The sequence below is a fragment of the Haliaeetus leucocephalus genome, unplaced genomic scaffold (assembly GCF_000737465.1).
Source record: "Haliaeetus leucocephalus isolate CR32 unplaced genomic scaffold, Haliaeetus_leucocephalus-4.0 Scaffold317, whole genome shotgun sequence".
Classification (NCBI taxonomy): domain Eukaryota; kingdom Metazoa; phylum Chordata; class Aves; order Accipitriformes; family Accipitridae; genus Haliaeetus; species Haliaeetus leucocephalus.
Window position 1 is genome coordinate 5,804,414 of NW_010972753.1, and position 20,069 is coordinate 5,824,482.

The 20,069-nt window shown below is 37.4% G+C and overlaps 1 protein-coding gene across 4 annotated transcripts in view; it reads right to left on the minus strand.

The window, feature by feature from the left end:
• The window catches only part of DMD (dystrophin), a 1,006,632-nt gene that overhangs the window by 341,376 nt on the left and 645,187 nt on the right, over positions 1-20,069 (minus strand). For 3 of the 4 annotated variants that reach the window (XM_010571330.1, XM_010571329.1, XM_010571328.1), the window contains exon 1: positions 9,334-9,495. In XM_010571330.1, the coding sequence (XP_010569632.1) occupies positions 9,334-9,495 (162 nt within the window). Of the gene's footprint in view, positions 1-9,333; positions 9,570-20,069 lie in introns of those variants that run through there. The other variant, XM_010571327.1, reaches the window with a different exon arrangement.

The window sequence follows — 20,069 nt, forward strand, 5'->3', positions numbered from 1 at the left end:
GATCTTTTAGCTCAATAAGAGCAATGGTCCACAAAAGCAGCAGAATACAGTTCTGGGAATTGATTTGTAACCTTACTTATTGTATCAGCTAGCAACAGAGACAGATGAGAGGTTTGAGTAATGTGAAATGGCCCACGTTCACTACAAAACCAGTTTTCTTTTAATTAAGTCCTCCTTCAGCACTTGATTGTGTGAAGAGCTGAATTCTCTGGTTTGATTCAGAAAAATACTTTAATGTCTTTCCTGAGGAAAACATACATTCTTATTGCTTTTAATAGGATTACTTTCGTATTTCAAGCTCAATGTATACTCAACATTTTCTAGGATTTCACTGCAGTGCATAGTAACCTGAAAGTTAATATTCTGCCTATTTACATTGTAAATTTGTTGTCTGGTAGTATGAATGTTTGAGATTTTATTTTTGCAGTAGTGAAGGAGGGATAGTTTTTATAAAAAACAACACAAAAAAATAAACAAACAACCTCCTCCCACCACCCTCCCTGCCTAGTGAAAGAAAATCTAGAAACACTAGAATCTAGTGTTCAACATGTTGTTCATTGTTAACAAAGGACAACCACTGTTAGAGATGTTAGGCAAAATCAGACATTCTGTCCTCATCCTCTGCATGCAAAATTCAGTTTAGTAGAAACAAAAGGAGAATATATTGAAGAAGAGATGGGCTGAAGGGGACTCCAGGCAGCAGAAAACAGACTGGCCATGTTCCACAAAGGTGAAGAAGAAGGTGTGGCAAGCAAGTGCAGACCAGGCAAATTCAGAGCACAGGGTCCCCCTCTCCTCGATCCCCCATAATACCAGCTTCCCAAGCCATGCAATTCTCTCTCCCATTACTTCTATCCCTCTCCAGAACCACAGGAACTTACTGTTTATTCATCTTAAATCCAGTGATTGTGCATGCCTAGTGGTGGGTCACATGAAGAAATAAACGTGTATAATGGTTAGGGAACGAAGAAAAATATTGAAGACCCCTGTGCCCTTGAAAACAAATATGCCTTTATGGCTCTCTTAGGGTGTTATAAATTTTACCTTTCACTCTTAAGCAGCTCTACATAGCATAAAATGTAAATATTTCACAGGAGCTTTAGTGAGTTAGATGGCTGCCTCCTGCTTACATTTGAGTCAACTACTTATTTGAGTAGTTTTGATTACTTCACATGAGTGTTACAAAACAATATATCCATGTAAATCAACAGAGAACTCTCCATAAGAGGTTTCCCAAGTGCAAAAAATTATTATAGTATTCTACTGGGAAAAGAGAAAAAGGAATTCCAAGAATTTGGCTTACTGCAATAGATCTAAGTCACTAGAAACTAGTTATCTGACATATTCCACAGCTTAAAAAAGGTAGTGACATTTTTTTAAACAATCCCTTAATGAAAAAGGACAATAATGACACTGCTGGCTGCTCTGCCTCAAGAAGGAATTGTCCATCTGCTAGCAAATCCTTGAGTCTATATTATTATTAAGCAGTGTTTATAGAAGTATTAGAGTACCCTTGGCACATTGAGAAACCAATAGGGCACGTTTCAAGACAGTGGATTTTTTTAGTTAAAATTCTGGGAACATTTTCTTTTCCACATAAAAAAAACGTATTTCAAGATCAGCTTCATTAGGAAGCTCTGCTGGGATTTGATGTTTTTATTTTCTTACAGAGGAAAACTTATTTCTCTAAGAGGAGCTCCATCTCCTCACACATAAAATGAGCAAATATACAATTGTTCTCCCTATTAATTTGCATTTTATGATTACAACCAGATTAGAATTTTATACATTGCATCATTATTTAGAAACAAGCTGCCTTTATATTTCCCACAATTTTCTCGTTACTACTGCTCATAATGCATATTAATATGGATACTAAAATACAGCCCTTTAAAACTTGTGTAACTGTCCTAACAGATCCTCATTACTATTAGAACTAAATAATTTGTTGAAATTTTCTCAGGACTGCTCCAGCTCTTAGAGCAAATCACAGCTGAGGTGGGAGAGGTGCAAAGGTGGCATAAAGCCATGTTTTTCTTCCTTTAAAGTGTGTCTCATTGACAAGATACACAACACAGAATCTTGTTATTTGAGAATAGCATTCATATATAATCACAGAATAATTTAGGTTGGAAGGGAACTTTGGAGATCATCTTGCCCAATCTACTGCTCAAATGGGGCCAAACTCAGAGTCACATCAGGTCACAGAGGGCCCTGTCCAGTTTTGTGTTGAATATCTCCAAGGATGGAGAATCCACAACATCTCTGGACAGCCTGTTCCAATGTTTCATTATGCTCACCACGAACATTTTTTTCTCCTAATATCTCATCAGAATTCCCTTTGCTGCAGCACGTGTCTGGTGCCTCTCATCTTTTTTCTGTTCACCTTTGAGAAGAGTCCGGCCCTACCTTCCATACAGCCTCCCATCTGGTGGCTGTAGGTAGAAATAAGGTCCCTCCTGAGCTCTCTCCCAGGCTGCGCAAGCCCAGCTCTCAGTGTCTCCTCATATAACAAGCGCTCCAGCCCCCGACCACCTTGGTGGCCCTGCACTGAACTCCCTCCATGTCTTTCCTGCACACTGGGAAGCCCAAAACTAGACACAGAACTCCAGATGTGGTCTCACAGATGTTGGTTAGAGGGAAATGATCATTTCCCTCAACATGCTGGCTAGGGTCTTCTTCAATGCAGCCCACCATCTAGTTAGGCTTTTTTTTTTTCTTGTCTGCCTGGGTACACACAGAACTCACGAAGGTTTAAGCAGTTTTTATGCTTCCTAGCGCAGCAGAATTTCTCCATGGTGCACACTGTGGACAGCACATAACTTTAACCAGTCTTTTCGTACCCATGGTATGTTTGTAGAGGGCCCAATGCAGCAGGTCTCCCAAGCTGCAAATACTAGTGGAATGCAGACACACACAATGAAAAGATTGATTTGGATAAAAGAGTAGATCAGGTAAGGTCCAGTGTCAATGGAATAGGTCATTTATACTTGTAAGATAGGTCAGAATTAGAAATACAGAAAAAAATATTTGCTATTGAAAAATGCAATCCTAGTGAAAAGTGCATACTTCTAATACTCAACATATAAATGCAAATGAAAATGCTTTCTTACACTCCTGTCCTTTCCCTGCTGAACCTAACAGGATGCCAATTGCACTGATCAGGATAATTTATCTTTTCCCGGAAGCTTGTTTGGCAGGAATTGGAAAAAAATAATCAAATTATTTCACAATAAGCCAATAAAAGCAAACAGAGGAAAGTTATCTTTAGGCACAACTGTAGTATTATTTTTTGTCTGGATGATGATTTACAGCCTGCCTGAAAACTAATTGAAAAATGATGAAAGTATCTCTTTTACTTCAATGAGTTTAGAATCAGATCCTTAGAGGTAAAATTTTTATGCACTTCCTAGTGATTAACATTATAGAGAAATAAGGAAATGGCTGTTAATCACTCTCCAAAAGACAGTGTTTAGACAGCTTTTTTTATTGTTGCAGAGAACAAATATACTCTCTAACATACTGTAATGAGCTGGCCAAGCTATTTTAAAATATCAGCTGTCTTTATGTGCAACAAAGTATCAAAAAAAAGAGTCTCCTGACATATATTCTATATCCGTTGAGGTCCAATTTTCAGATTAATAGAATTTTTTTTCTTTTTTTCCTCCCCATTCCCTTTAAAGACTCAGATTTTCAGGCCCTCTAGAGCATCTTGCTGCATTTTCTAACCTTTAAGAATAAGCTAAAGACTGACAGACATTTTTTCATTTTCCTCTAGTCTGTAAAAAAGCTAAAATCTTTCAGCATACAAACTTTGTAGTTCTAACTTTTTCCAATATATTTAGAAATCTGTTCATTTATTAGTTTTTTTTATTCACTTCAAAAACTGAAACCAGCCTTCCATTACTTCTCATGAAGTAGAATTAATTTTAAACATCTAACACCACGACAGAGTATAAAACAAGAATTCTGCTAGATATCCCATGTTAAATAGAACAACAATAACACTCTGAAATATACATTAAATAATGATAGTAGTCTCCTGAGCAAATATATCCTATGGGGAAACTCATAGAGGTAAAGGAGGTTTTGCACACCATTTAAGCCATAAAGTCATATGTAGGGTTCTGCTATCAGAGGAGGTGCACAAAAATGCCAATGAACCCCCCAACGTGCTGCAGAATCGGTTTCAGCTCCAGCCCTGCTTTGGGAGCCAGTTGATCCTGGTCTAACAGTGCCCCAGGGAATGTCTGCAGCTGTGTGTTCCTATGGAAATAGAAGCTCCTAGAGAATGCAAAGCTTTGAAAAATAGCCCTCAAAGCAGCATGACAGCACGGAAAGAGGGATGGGACAGATATGCTCGTGAAGATTGATTCTGAAAGTCTGGATGTCAGCTCCCAACTTACTGGCATCATACTTAGATTCTGGACTAGCGAACTCTTCCCTTTAAGCACATCAGAACACTAAAGTCGAAAACATTCAGCTCCAAGTGTAAACTCTTCTATGATGTTCTTCAACAGTACATTATCTGAAGAGGTGCTACGTGGGCCTTTTCATGTGTATGTCACTAATATGAAACCTCTTCACACCTCTGTAGAACTTGAAGTACACTATCCAAAAGGTTGAGGACTTCACCTTACCTATAGCTTACGCTTCTGATACAAACTATATGGACAGACACAAATGTCTATGGCTGTCACTACAAGTTTTCATTCAACATGGGCCTATTTAGAGTACACTGATTCATACCCTGTTCATACAGAACTACAAATTTTAATTGGCAATTACAGTGGCTTCTGTAAGAACAGGATATAAATTTGGAAAACTATATTTTTATTTCCACAAAAATTTATGTTGGAAAACAGTTTGGACAGAAAACTTCCTATTCTTCTGATCTCTCAGAATATTAATTGTAAGGCTGCATATGAAAATGCATGTATAATTATAAAGTTGTATAGTAAAATGCATGGTATGCAACCACGGGAAAGGATAGGTAAAAAATCCTCAAAGGGGAATGTCAGTTAAGCCCACTCTTTCATCTGAAGTCTGTTAATTGCATGGTTTATAAACATTTTTCCTTAACAGTTATTCTACTATCATCAGCTGCACAAGATCCTTAGCTATTGAAAAATCAATTCAGTAATTAATAGTGAAAACAATCTCTTCATTCCAAGTTTGTTTACTTTTCTACCTGACAGAAGATCAAACCTACTTTTTGAACAGTGACAAATTAATTGAGTAGAAATAAATTATCTGACTCTTTTTGGATGACTACTTTAGGGTGACACAAATCGTTACCTAAAAGTATCTTTTACTCTCCTTTGCTTAAAAGTCTCAGTAACTAGGTTGGCTGTAGGTCTCATTCTGCAAAAATACTTTTTTCAGATTAATGCCCTCCACTGCACCTAACAGTACAGACTCAACCTATACTCTTAGAACCAGAGAGTAAAAGCAGGCACTGAAAATTTTTTGTAGTCAATTTCATTAGAAATATTACTTATTATTATAATACTTTTTACTAAGTAAAATCTGTGTTCATCCAGTACAACTGAAAGCCATGTTTTCAATAACATATGTTACAAAAGGTTTGGATAGACAGCATGCCTTGGCAAAATCCATGGACAGAATTCAAAATTTAAGGAGATTATAACATTTGATCTCTTTGAATGGTATTGTTAATTATCTTCAAGCTTTGCACAGCCTCCATGGTTCACTGCTTTTAGCAGAAATCTATTCCTGCTGCAAACCTTCCTCAAAATACAATGATGCCAAAGCAGAGTTTCTGACTAAAAGCTTGTTGGCATCTTAGGTAAGAAGAGGTTTCCATTTTTCCGTAATGTAGCAAAATGTAGTTTATCATCCTGTTCCTCTGTCCGGAATTTTCTCTTTGATGAAGAATCCCCACCTCACCTTCAAATATAAAACATCTTGATTGTTTTGAAGTAAGGACACTGAAGTGAAGCAACGGTGTAAACTGTATTCTGTCACGTCCCTCACCTACTTACATCTTGGCATATTATATATCATATATTCTCAGTACTTCCCGTGAACTTTATTTGCAGATGAAGGTTGTCTAAAGAAACAACATGAGTCTCTTGTCAGCCTGCCCTACATTTTCTGAGGATCAAATCCTGCAAAACATCAGTCTTCAAGCAGATAAGGAAAATAGAATAATTTTCCTCTAATGAAAATATGGATGACACTAATGCTAATATTAAATTTCTTTACTACACACTTTTTAGTGTCTTTTAGTTTAATGATACAGAATTTAACAAGATATATACAATCATAGATGACTGAAACATGTAATGCATTTGCTTGAAAGAAATGTACACCACTTATTTGACAGAACAATTAACTATAGGTGTTTGAAATGAACAGCCATTATGCTACTCTTTCGTATGCTCCTTTTACTACATAGTATGTGCACCACTTAGGAGAATTTAAGTTGTATTGTTTCTTTCATTATAGGGAGCTGCCACTAAAACAAGCCTTTTTTAGAATAGTTCTCTATTTTGTTTTGTTTTGTTCCATAATTAACCTTTGTACATGCTATTCACACAAGAGTACCAATTCACTATGATCACCTCCAAGCAAAGTTCGAATGGGGGCTAACGACGTCTTAAAGTTTTATGGAGGAAAAATATAGCAGAGTTTGTGGCTATGATCTTGTGACACAATCAGATTGAAATGAACTTAACCTAAATGCCCTCAGAGACTTAGCTTCAACAACATTACATGCTGCTATGAAAGAAAGGACAACCTAAGGTCACTTGTTTTTACCTGGGTGATTTGGAAAATGTCCTGTTACATACATTGCTAGGACATGGGATTTCTTTGCTTTTAAAATGTTTGCTTTGACATTTCAGTTTCTTATTAGAAATGTGACACTCTGTTTTGAAAGAAATATGAAATGGAAACAAAACCCCAAACCAGTAAGAGCTTGGTAGCACGCCAACAGGACTACCAGTTTTAAGTGTTCTAAATTCTGGGTGAGCAACTAGAGATGTGTTATAGTAAAACAGAGGTCATGGAGCATGTATCTTTATAATGATGAATTTTTATAAGGGAAGTAGTCAGCTGTGTTAAGATGGTATGTTACACCTGAAGTCAAAAAACTGATTTAAAAAAAAAAAAAAGGTCAATCTACTAAGATGGAACTCCTATTAAATCTTACTGAGATGCCTCTAGAGGTGCAAGAAACTCTCCAAATAGAGCACAATGCAATACTGTAACTTTCAATGACTTTCAAATCACAACCACAGGAGAGGTATGACTATGATCTTTTAGAGAATATACAGATCTGGGAGGCAAGAACTACTTTTGGATTTCCAACTTAGATCATATTTGGCCTGATTTTTCAGAAGAGCCAAGTAGCGACATGTCCAACTTCATTAGCTCACATACTGCTGCCGACACTCTACACATTAGAAAGCAGGGGGTTTTCTGAGAAACCTAAAATTCTTTGTCAGTTTTGCAAATTCTGTCTGCTAATCTCACCTAATAATCCAGTGATAGATTTAGGAGCAGAATCAAAATTTCCTAACATTCATTTCCATGTATTAAGTGATATTAAGATGACCGTTAGAGTAGAGGGAGCCAGTTAACAGAACTGCAGTCTATATTTAGACATTGATTCTTCCATTTCATCAGAGAATATATTAAATGTCACATTCTGTTGCACAGCCAATTAGAGAGGTAAGCACAACAAAAAAGAGTTTTCCTGCTGGTTTTGTTACCAACACAGCATGGTATCAAAAAAAGCAACAGGGCTACCCAGCCAGGAACTGAAATGAGAGGAAGACTGCAATAGTGCTGGCTTAACAAGCTAAGATATTTTAGCCTTGAGTTAAGATGAAATGCTGATATAAAGCAGTTCATTTTAAAACATGTATAACATTAATTGAAATTCTCAAGAGTTAATAATTTGATCTCGTATTTAAGTAAAGGAGATGTGCAGAAGGAAGCAAGCTGTGGATCTTGCCTGCCAGAATAATATGCTAAAATGAGGCCTAAGTAAGAAAACCATATAATTATGAACCAAACATTTGACAATATAGAATTTTAAAAACAAAATTATTCTGAAAAAGATGAAAATATAATGTGCAAATAAGTCTCCTTTTGCCCTCAACCTTTTCAAATGACAAAACAGCTATTTTAATCTAGTATCCTGTGTAGGTGATACTGCAACTAACAATTATTATTAAAATATACCCATGCCATTTTAAAGATATTTTAATTAATAAACCACTATACAATTCTACACAATAAATATTGTGATCATTAATCAAGATGAAACAAATATTTTACTAATCTAGAAGGTAAAGCAAACCCAAAGTCTCAAAAATAGAAAATTTAAACCACTGGAAAAAAAGGGAAATATAAGAAAACAAGCAGAAGGAATCCTATGAGACATCTGCATATTGTAATATACATGTTCTTATAAAACTGCTCAGTACAGATACTAGGCAAAATGTGTTCATTGTTTCTCCTTCTCTGTCTACTGTAAGCAAAGAGAAAGAATGTCAATATCTTCCTTACAATAAATCAGATTTTTTTATGAGGAGGAGGAAGTGGAAGAGAATCTTATAACAGAGAGTACTAAACTCAGTTTAGAACTGAACTGAATGGAAATTTAACACTGAAAAGTTTTGCACAGGCAAGCCAAATCTTTTATATTGAGCAATGTTAAATCTAGAAGGCAGGTAATTACTTTCAAGCTGTATAATACCAAATTACTTTTATTGCTACTGAGTAGCTAAAGTTAAAGTTTAGCCTTTTTTTTTCCTTGTACATATATTTCCATATTTTTTTCTATGTTTTCAAAGATAAGTAACACTGATGCAGTTTTGCTGAGAAAACACTTGCATTAATGAGCTGTTCTTGTCTTTAAGATGATTGAGGAGCTTTTCATAACCCAACAGCAGCAGGATATAAGCCTCTCAGAAAGTTATTACAGAAGCAACATAAGAAAAGGTATGAAACAGGGTATCTTTCCTCCTGGCAACCTGGAGCTTACTATGCAATTCTTTCTTTCTCATGAGGTTTATATTTCAGCCATTGGCTTGCATATTTTTACGACACATTCAGCACAAGTGATAGAAAGGTAGAGAGATCTGCCTTAAATACCAGATAAATTATTAAATACTCTTTTTTCCCCTCAATTAATTACCTTAATATTTAATCCAATAATTGTGTTTATGGGATAAAGTAGCTTAAGTAATAACTACATGTACTGCAGCCTATCCTCTTTCCTGTGTTCCTTGTTGAAATGATTTAATACAGAATAAAGATCATGAGGCTTTCAACTTGAAAAATCAGTGTTTCTCATACCTTTTGTTTGATGATCATGTCGTTGATATCATCAAGATCACCTACTATCACTCTCTGAGATTTTATCTCTCGATCCAGTCGAGAAAGCCAGTCAGTGAGTTCTGCCCATGCTTTATTGAAGTCAGCCAAGGCTGGAACCTCCAAAAGCACAGAAGATGGCATTTCTGGTTTGAAGGTGGGGGTTTCCTTGGTTACCCTGGTTTGTGTATCCACAGCAACAGTTTCACCAGAAGTTACTGAAAGAAAAAAAATGCTAAAATTACTGAATAAATGAACTATGATAAATGTTTATTTCAGTAACAGAATTTATGCAGTAGAAAGGGTAACACAGAATTAAGCTCGTTTCTTGATGTTATGTCTACTGGAAATATGAAAATTAAAACTAAAAGAATATATGAATTCATTTTTCCACAGTATTTCTATCATAGTGTATGCTTAACATTCAGCATTCTCAGCATATTCAAATTTCATCCTTAAAAGACCAGTGGGACCTAGTAACACTAGCAAAGATCTCAGTGTAATAAGAATCCCTCACGCAAGGTCACTGAAGTATTGCTATACATGAGTCACCTTCCAAAATCTAGTAGTGTGGTCAGATCTGTCAAGGCTAGAGGCAGGTTGAAAAAAAGTTGGTTGCAATATCCATAGTATCACAGCATGACCATGTACCTAGAAACACATTTCTTCCATGGTCTCCAGTCACTCTGTAGCTGTGAATTTGTCTCACCAACAATGTCGCTTACTGTTACCAGCAAGTATTTCCCATAGGCTCTGTGACCAATATGGGAGCTTACACAATAAGAAATTCAGACTTGGCCAATTCTTGATTTTTTCCTCCTCACAGCTTGAAATATCATGTGGTATTATTTGGATATTTGTGGATTTTTTCCTTCTCTTTGGGGAAAATGGACACCACATCTCCTTTGTGTTCTTTCTTGCTCTGTTGTCTGGGTTTTAAAGAATCTGTTCATTATTCATTGCTTGGATTGGGGAAGTACCCAGCACTGAAGCACAGTATCTTTCCCTGCAGTCAAAAGGATGAGGGGTGCCACAGATAGCTGCCACTGGACAGAGAGGCATGTAACATGAAATCGCTCAGAATTTCAAGACTGATTTTTGCTTCTATATTTTTGTTATTTACAAATAAATGGTTATAAACTGTTGGGCTATTTTTGCCCTCCAGTCACTCATGCAAAAGCAATTCATGATGCACAATATTATGGCAGATGAGGCTACACCGAATTGTATTTGTTTAATTTTTTCTCATTTTTTAAATAGTCCAGCCAAACAAGAAAAATACTAAAATAGGGAAAACACAAGAACATGTGGCATTGTTTCACTGAGGTGCTAAATCATTAGAAAAGAGAGAATCTAAATACCTACCCTTTAGAGTAGCTACAGAATCTCTATCTGAATGAACTGCGTAAACAACACAATAGCTAAACCAGGAAAGCTGAAATAAATGTGTGCCATGTGCCCTACATTTTCTACTATTGAACTGCAAAATATGGTTATTGAAAACCAAATATAAATTTCTAAAGCACCAAGATGTTTGTTTGCATTCTTCCCAGTCTCCTTACAGAGTAGAGAAAACCTGTTTCACGCACTCTTCCAGTGAGGTACCTTGTCTTTTACAAGAAAAATAACCAAAACCACCGTCACCACATTCACACTAAGGGTTTTTTTGCTTTCTAGTACTTCTGAGAGTCTGGTGGTTTTCCCCTCTGGTATTCACACCATTTCAGCAAAGTCTGTCTGAAGTCTGAAAACTCAAGTAGCAGGTGACAGTTCAACAGTTTGGCCATAAAACCACTTGAAACATTAAAACAGTCAGTAACGTTAACTGATCTTGCCAAGGAATTTAGCAGCTATTTTTCACTAATGAGAAAGGTTTTGAGTTACTTCACTGGGGAATCAGTGACCCTTCTTCAGCACTGCAGAAAGGAAAAAAGCTGTGCACAAGCATCTAAATGACTGTCACTGTAAAAGCACCATGAGATGCTGTCAGCATTAAAAATACTGTATGACTACAATTTACCAAATCAACTAACATATACATTATTTATCTAGCCTGAATAAATGGCAATGTTATGATACCAAAAGTGACTCCTGCAAATGATGATTTTTAATGACATACACTGCAATTAAATATATTTATCCAACCATGCATATCATTATTGCATTTCTGAAGTGCAATCCTTGTACTTTTCCTTTCTGTACTTTAAAAATCATATACCTGTGGATAACTATGAAGAAAATTAATTAAAATAAATTAAATTAAAATAAATTAAAAGGCTGTTCTAACACAGCAAGTTTTTAATTAAAATCACACAGATGAGAAAATTAATATACCTTTTTTCTTACATGGAAAGAGGTTTGTAAGGAGTTTTTTGTAACATCAGACTGTTTGCTGTAACAGAGTATCTTGTATGTACAGTTACAGAATGGCAGTTTTTAATATCAAAAGCAAAACAGGTAACCCTAAAGGATTTCCTTCCTTCACCCTTTTATTTCATTTTTTAATTTTTAAACACAGATGTGAATAATTAATGATTGGTACTCGTCAGGTTTTCTTTCGTCTCTGTTGAAATTACTCCAGATATTTTCTGCCCTATTCCATTTTTTTTTTAACCTAAATTATGCAAACTAAGCAGAGATTAGCTTTACTCATTACTGGTGAGGCCACATCTGGAGTACTGTGTCCAGTTCCAGTGCTTGATGTGTTTTTATGCCACCTTCTCTCTGAGCTGGATATTAAAAATCTGACACCTAGAGAAAATTATATACCAAATTCAGAGAATTGTCTATGTTTTCTCACCCCTGTATGGGAATTCAACTCCACAGATCAGTCATGATTTCCTATAACAATTCCAAAATGTCATCTCATTTCACCCTCTCCTCACACGAACTCCGTAATACTATAAGTCAAAGTGATTCAGAGCAAGGCTTATTATTTGCAGTGAGGTACTCCATATCACAGTCAAGACACATGCAATTACTGAAAAACGTAGTCGAGTGTTTCATTCCAGAACTTTACCAAAGCTGTTAAGTGTGAAAAGTATGTGGAAGTGTAGACTTCCAGTCTTTACCAAGAGATGGATACTTAGGTCCACTTCCATCTGGCCTAAAGTTCTTGTAAAGGCTTTGTATTTCCTCTGTGACTTCAGAGATTCTTAGACAACAGGAAAACAGTTGCTTTGTTTGGCATTCGCATAGGTTAAAGAGAAGTTGTCTTATCTCAGAGGAAATTTCTGTTCTCATCAGTATTTCAGGTAAATTGAAGACAAACTTTCTAAACCAGGACTCTACAGAGCCTCCATAAATTGACTCAGGGTGTCTGAGACTGCCTGGCACCTCATAGCATCTCACATATTTTGGCCTCAGGATATGTGGGATAATTGCTGGAGGTGACTTATTGATATGTCCCCCTATAAAGGGAAGGTAAACCTCCAGAGTGGAATGCTGTTCCATAATAATTCCCTAAGCAACACAACCTGCAGCCTTAGATGTTAGCAACACCAAGGGAGCTTGGTATGCTGACTCTAAGAGAAACAACACAGAGGGTGGAGCGGAGTGGAAGGACCGTGGCCAGGCTCTGAGATACCACCGTGGGGATAGGGAACTGGAGCTACTGGAACAAGAAAGGAAGGTCCCTGCATCGAATCCACTGAAGCAAGGAGATGAAACAATGAGGTCCTGTCTATGCTATTGCCCTACTTCTGATTTATATCATAAGTGCCCAGTTCTGGAGTAGTGACACACAAAATCATGTCCTCTGGGTGAACTTTGCTCATTATAATCTCATTATAATATCAAAACACACCTCCATCCCAAAGGCTACCCAGCTTCAAGGTGCGACCACCCCTCACTGAGCACATGCTCTGAATTTTCTCTAGCATATACCTTTAAAAGAAAAGCAAGGAGATTTTATACCAATCATAATAAAGGTATGTATGACTAGAGTCACTCAAGCTCCACCTAAAAATAAGAAAATAGTACAAAAGGGCATAAGAGAGGAGGAATGCTAGGGAAGATACCATCATAGACAAGTCAGGAGGACATTGCTGACTTCTGGGATCAGTTGACGGGCTGAACCTCTCTTCCCCCCCATAGGGACGCCTATTGGGTAAGATTCGAACCCTTGGTTATACCGAGTGCTTCCCTGGGAAACTTAGAATTCTCTAGAGTGTTTCCATAATTTAATGTGTTTGTAGTCAACTGTATTATTCATACTCTTGGTACTTGCACATGCTTTGCAGACAGTGTATTTATCACCGGCAATCCAAAAGAACCTGCACTTCTGTCGCTTTTAATAAACTGTACTGTTCATTAAAATCTAGCCGTGATAGTTCATTGAACGCAACCAAACTTCTTAAGTCGGGCCATGATAGTTCATTGAATGAGACTAGATTGAAAGTACATTGCACTATTTGTGCATCCGTAATCGTGGTAGTTCAATATATATTGAACGCGACCAGACTTACAGCATTGAATTGGGCATCACTCAGAATCTAAGCTTAGCTGCCCCCAGCCCCTCTGATATCTGAGGACAAGCTGGAATGCAAGGGGATTTATTTTCTGCCAGACTTCTTTACCCTTTAATGCAACAGTATACACTCAAGTGTTTGCCAATTAATATTTATTATTTATTGTCAATTAATATTTATTATTTATTTATTTTTCCTCTAGTGGCAGCTATTCCAGAAGACGGTGTTCCTAATCCTCTAATGTCCATGGGTTTACCGCTCTGGATTTTGGCTTAGGTTTTTTTTTATCCCGTTGATGTAGTTCTTTTGCATCAAGAAACTTTAAATACTACAGAGAGGACTGTAAGATACTAGCAGAAGTGCACTGTCCAGTATAATATCATCTTTAAAAGCTTCAAGATCTACCACTATCTACCATTATCTACCACTACTGAGGATGGTAATAATCTGTTCCACTTTGACTAAGCAGTTAAAACATTTGCATTATCAAATTATTTAGAGCGATTACCTTTAGAAAGTGGTTGCACAGTATGTTTCCCTTCTGATATTTATCTCCCCTCAGAACAAAAATACCACTTGAAAGATACATCTGTCCCTTATTTCTCTTTCTTCCATTCTTGCACAGTTATGATATGGTTCATTCAACAGAAGCATATAAATGATCGATTAAAATTAATAGAGAAATATAAATTAACATTAATTACACAAAATGTAGGAACAGATCTCATTTTGAAACAATTTATCCAGAACTGCACTGACAGTTTCTGTGACTCAAAGGGGACAGTTTCTTGGTTTTGTTTTTCCCCAGGACAATTAATTTATAAATGCACAACTAGAATTGAATTCTTTTTTTCAAATATCTGAGTAGCACATTCTATCCTTCTGCAACACATCAGGAATACAATTAAGGACTTAATCTTTCAACTTATTTAAAGGTTATATCAGTTCACTCCTGTGATATAAGCCACAAAACCAAAAGAACAATTAGAATGTAAGGTGTTAAACCACACCAGCCTGTAGCTTTTAAGGTAACTTCTCATTATCACTTTCTGCTATTTAACAAAGAAGGAAACAACATAGAACAATGATAGGAAAAAAACAGAAAAATAAAATGTCTAGCAAAAAGCTGAAAAACAATCTAACAATACTCTGAACTAGGTGTGATTTTCAACTTGTTCTTGAACCTTGAAATACACTGGATGAAAGTCAAGAGTATATTGGTAATTTTTGCATCCTGAAAATAATCTATGATGTTAAACTTTAATAAGAGTGAGAATAATAGGAATGTGTCATGAAATGGAAGTTCAAAATTAAATGCAGAAATGAGAAAAGCAGAATGAAGTCAACTGCAGGAAAGCACTTTTCCCCCCCTTCTTTTATTCTGCTTATTTCAGTGTTGTGCTTCAAGACAAGGTCAAACTGACAACTCAGAACAAATAAAACTCCTTACTTAGGTACTGAACAGGAACAGGATAGACAGGAAGAACGGCAACACTCCCAAAAGCTTCAAACCCCTTCCAACACCTCCTTTCAAGCCAAAGTCCTTAAGCAGAACTGACTCAAGCTCACAGGAATGTTCCTAACCATCCTTCTGAACGTTTTAAGTAGTGTTGAAGTTTTAATTATGTAAGGTAACTGCAACTACCAGGTCAAAGCTTTTTGACAAAGAAATAATATAGTAATTGGATGCAGATTTTAATTCAATTTGCATGTCTAACCTGAGGATTTAGTTCCATGGTTAGCAGTACCAATTAAGGCATACGCCAGCCTTATATCCTTTATACAATGAATAACAGTAACATACACCCACTAAACTTGATTTCTGTTTTAGTCAAGGAAACCCAGCTGCGTTTTACTCATTCTGAGGAAAATAGAAGATGAATACCTGTACCCTGTGGCATATGCACAGACATCGTTCAATGAACTTGTTATTTTAACACAAGCAACGTTGCCTTCTCTAGTGATAGACCAAAGGAGCATTCCTCCTGTGGGCAAACCAGCAGTCCACTGATTTGGAGGTGGCACACCAGGCAGCTTTTGCTTATTTCACGGGAAGCCTCAGTGTCATCTTACCAGCACTTCAGCCTTGTGAATTTGATTGGGAACAACTAGGATCCGCAATAGCACACAGGTGAAGATCTATCACCTACTAAAGTGCACTTTTTCCTTTGATTTTTTTTCTTATGCTGTGTCATTGCAACTGATTTTCTACAGGGTTCGAGCATCCATGCCATGTTCTTAAACTCCAAGCAGGCTTCCCTGAGAGAGACCTGCGAAGATGGTTCTGAGACTGATTTATTCCTTCGACTTGTCCCAGTGATAAATGAATAGTGTCATCTCTCTCTGTCCTTCAAAGTTAAGGAAATAAAGTTAAGAGTACATTAAGTTCTCCCATGCAGTACAATCCTTCCATGCAAGGTGCTTACTGCCAGTAACACTTTTTGCAGAGGGGGCTACAGCCACCTGCCAGGTGTTCTGGGTCACAAAGGAGTTCTGAAAGGAAAGTAATAGAATTACAGTGGGCAACGCAGCTCTGATTAACTAAAATAAATAATATCAATTTATTACCAATAAAACCCCCCAACTTTGAGATTTGAAAGCAGGGATGGGGTTTTTCTGGTGACCTGAAGTCAGAATAAGGTCTTTATGTTACTCAAAAAATTATTGCCAACAAAATTCCACCCACGGCTCTAAACATGGAAAATATGCTTCCTTAGAGCATTGTATCTCTAAGCTAACGTTTTCTTAACATTTTAATCAGCTTTTAAAGACAAAAACCCCCCATGTTTCAAAGTGAGTCTTTTTCTGTTTGAATAAAACACCAATGTCAGATTGACCAACGTCTGATTGTCTTCAACTTGAGTATTTAGTAAAAAAAATTCCTAGAAAAAATGACTTAGTAACTGTATCATGGATATTTCATAGATAGTAATTTTTATAGACTATAAATGGGTAACAGTTAGTACTTGATTTCACGAACACTTAGAGAACATTCACATTATGTGCTATTGTCATCAATTTAAAATACAAGTTAAGTACCTAGACGTCCTTTATATACAAGAAGCTCTTAATGATTCCTAACATGTCATTACGGATTATATATAATTTAGATTAATACAGGTTAAAAAAGAAGCTGATAGTTTATGGGATTATTAGTTAAAGTTTAGATCTAAAATAGGCTGTGCAGTGAGATGAAGAGAGGGACCAAAACTAAAGACCTCATAATTCTTAGAGATTCAAAAGAAAGTAGAAAGTCAAGGTTAAAAGCTGTTAGAAGAAAAGAAAAATATTTACAAAATGTGTACTGCTGTATTTGAAAAATAACCATAAAAGTTATGGTTTCTAATATGTTACTATTATTAGATTAATAAATAGCATCATAACTTTAAATTTATAGTAAAAAGTTAAGTGTCAGCTTTCTCAGGCTTATTTTTCTCTGTCATAGAAGAGATCTGGTAGAATTTTCTTGCTGTCCTCCTTTTCCTACGTAGGAGTGTGACTAAGCTGTTTATTGTACAATGCATTTTTTCCAAATTTCTCCAAACACAACAGAAAGATGTTTAGATATGTCTTTCACTCAGTGTAAAGAAAAGCTCTTGCTTTTACAGACACTGGATTGCAATGGGAATAAGAACATATGTCACTGTCTGTCAGAAAAATAGGTAGACTCTACCAAACACTAAGAACTTCAGTGATAGAAATCATATAAGTGGGCTTGCACACATCGTAATGTAAATAACATTAAGGTGAAGTTAACTTAATGCTGCGTAGCAAAGTTAAGATTATGACCTGTTGTTGAGAAGAGCTTCTGCAAATACTTTCTCTGTATGCAAGATATTTAAAAGTGGAATGTTAATGGTTTATTTGATGAGAATACTTCCCTCACAGGAGGCACTTCAAGATAATTTCCATGTACAGAACTTAAAAGTTTTTAAAACTTACCCTTTGTAGAAGGGAATCAGGTTGAAGAATACTTCAGCAAACTGGACATCCATAAGTCCATGGGCCCTGATGGAATGCACTCGTGAGTGCTAGGGGAGCTGGCAGATGTCATTGTAAAGCCGCTTTCTAAACACTTTGATGGATCATGGCAATTGGGAGAATTGCCCGAAGACAGGAGGAAAGCAAATGTCACTTCTATCATGAAGAAGGACAATGCAGTGGACCCAGGAAACCACAAGCCAATCAGCCTCACCTGGAATCCTGGGAAAGTGGTGGAGCAGCTAAACCTGGGAATCATTTCAAGGTACAGGAAGCACAAAAAGTTATTCAGGAATGGTCAGCATGGATTCACCAAGGGAAAGTTATGCTTGACCAAACTGATCACCTTCCACAATGAAACGTCTGGCTTGGCAGATGGGGGCAGAACAGTGGATATCGTCTGCCTTGACTTCAGTAAGACTTTCAACACTGTCTCCCATAAGATTCTCATAGAGAAGCTGAAGAAGTATGGGCTGGATGAGCAGACAGTGAGGTGGATTGAAAGCTGGCTGAACCCCTGGGCCCACAGGGCAGAGATTAGTGGCACAAAGTCTAGTTGGAGGCCAGTAACTAGTGCTGTTCCCCAGGGGTCAATACAGTGTCCAATCTTATTTAACATCTTCCCTAAGGATCTGAAATAATGGGACAGAGCGTCCCCTCAGCAAGCTTGCAGATGACACAAAGCTTGGAGGAGTAGCTGACACACCAAGAGAGGGTTGTGCTGCCATTCAGCGGGACCTTGACAGGCTGGAGAGATGGGCTGGCAGGTATCTCGCAAAGTTCAAAAAGGGAAGTGCAACGTCCTGCATCTGGGGAGGAACAACCCCATGTAGCAGCACAGGCTGGGGGCCAACCATCTGGAAAGCATCTTGGCAGAAAAGGACCTGGGGGTCCCAGTGGACACCAAGTTGAACATGAGCCAACAATGTGCCCTTGCGGCAAAGGTTAACGGCATCCCGGGCTGCATTAGGAGAATTGTCGCCAACAAGGTGGAGAGAGTGAGCCTTCCCCTCTACTCAGCACATGGAATACTGTATCCAGTTCTAGGCTCCCGAGTACAAGACAGCTATAGAGCTACTGGTCAGGGGCCAGTGAAGGGCCACAATGATGACTAAGGGACTGAAGCATCTCTCATACAAGGAAAGCCTGAGAGAACAGGGTCTGTTTAGCCTAGAAAAGAGAATATTTACGGGGGAACTCATCAACGTGTACAAATGTCTGAACGGAGGGCACAAAGAAGACGGAGCCAGCCTCTTTCCAGTGGTGCCGTGTGACAAGACAAGAGTCACTGGGCACAAATGGAACCACAGGAGGTTCCCTCTGAATATCAGGAAACACTTTTTGACTGTGAGGGTGACTGAGCCCTGCAACAGGTTGCCCAGAGAGGTTGTGGAGTCTCCATCCTTGGAGATACTCCAAAGGCACCTGCACACGATCCTGGGCAGCCTCCTCTAGGTCACCCTGCCTGAGCAGAGGGGTTGGACCAGATGACCTCCAGAGCTCCCTTCCAACCTCAACCATTCTGCGGTCCTGTAAAGCTATATTCTCAGTTCCAAATGCTCTCTAAAAGCCAAATGGGAAACAATGTGAGGACAGAGAATGCTTTGGCAGTGAAGCAGCTAAGACTGAAAATACACAGAAATAATCCTGGCACAGTGTATGTAAATATTCAACTGACTGCTCTACGTGTGGTGGAAAAAGCTTTAAATCTGTAGTACTCTATCCTAGTTAGACTATGACTCGAGCAGGGGCAGGTAGTATAAAACCAATTGAACACTGTAACATATGTCTGTAAACTGAGGTAGCATTAATAACTCTTGCTCTGCTTGGACCTATTGTTCTGTTCAAACCTTTCTGAAAGATAAACTGCTTCAAAGTTCAGTCTCCTTTTAGTAATACAGCATTGTCATGGTATTCCCTGTGAACCTTTCCTTAGGCAAAATTCAACATGATTGATGGGCCCACTAAAAATGGAAAAGCAAGAGCCTAGGGTATGAATGGATCACTTTTAGCGAGTGTAAGAATTAAACTGACACTGAAATTAAAAAAAGGTATCATCACAAGAACCTTTCATATATTGGCTACATGGTGGTTCTAGATTCAATTTATAGCAGAATCAATGATTACAATACAAAGGCTAATTTAATTATCAACACATACTTAAAAAGTGAGGTGAAAACAATATTCTGAAATTATATAGTGTCATCACCGGATACTTGTTACGATATTAAGATAATACTTTAAAAATAGTCGGGGGGGGGGGGGGGC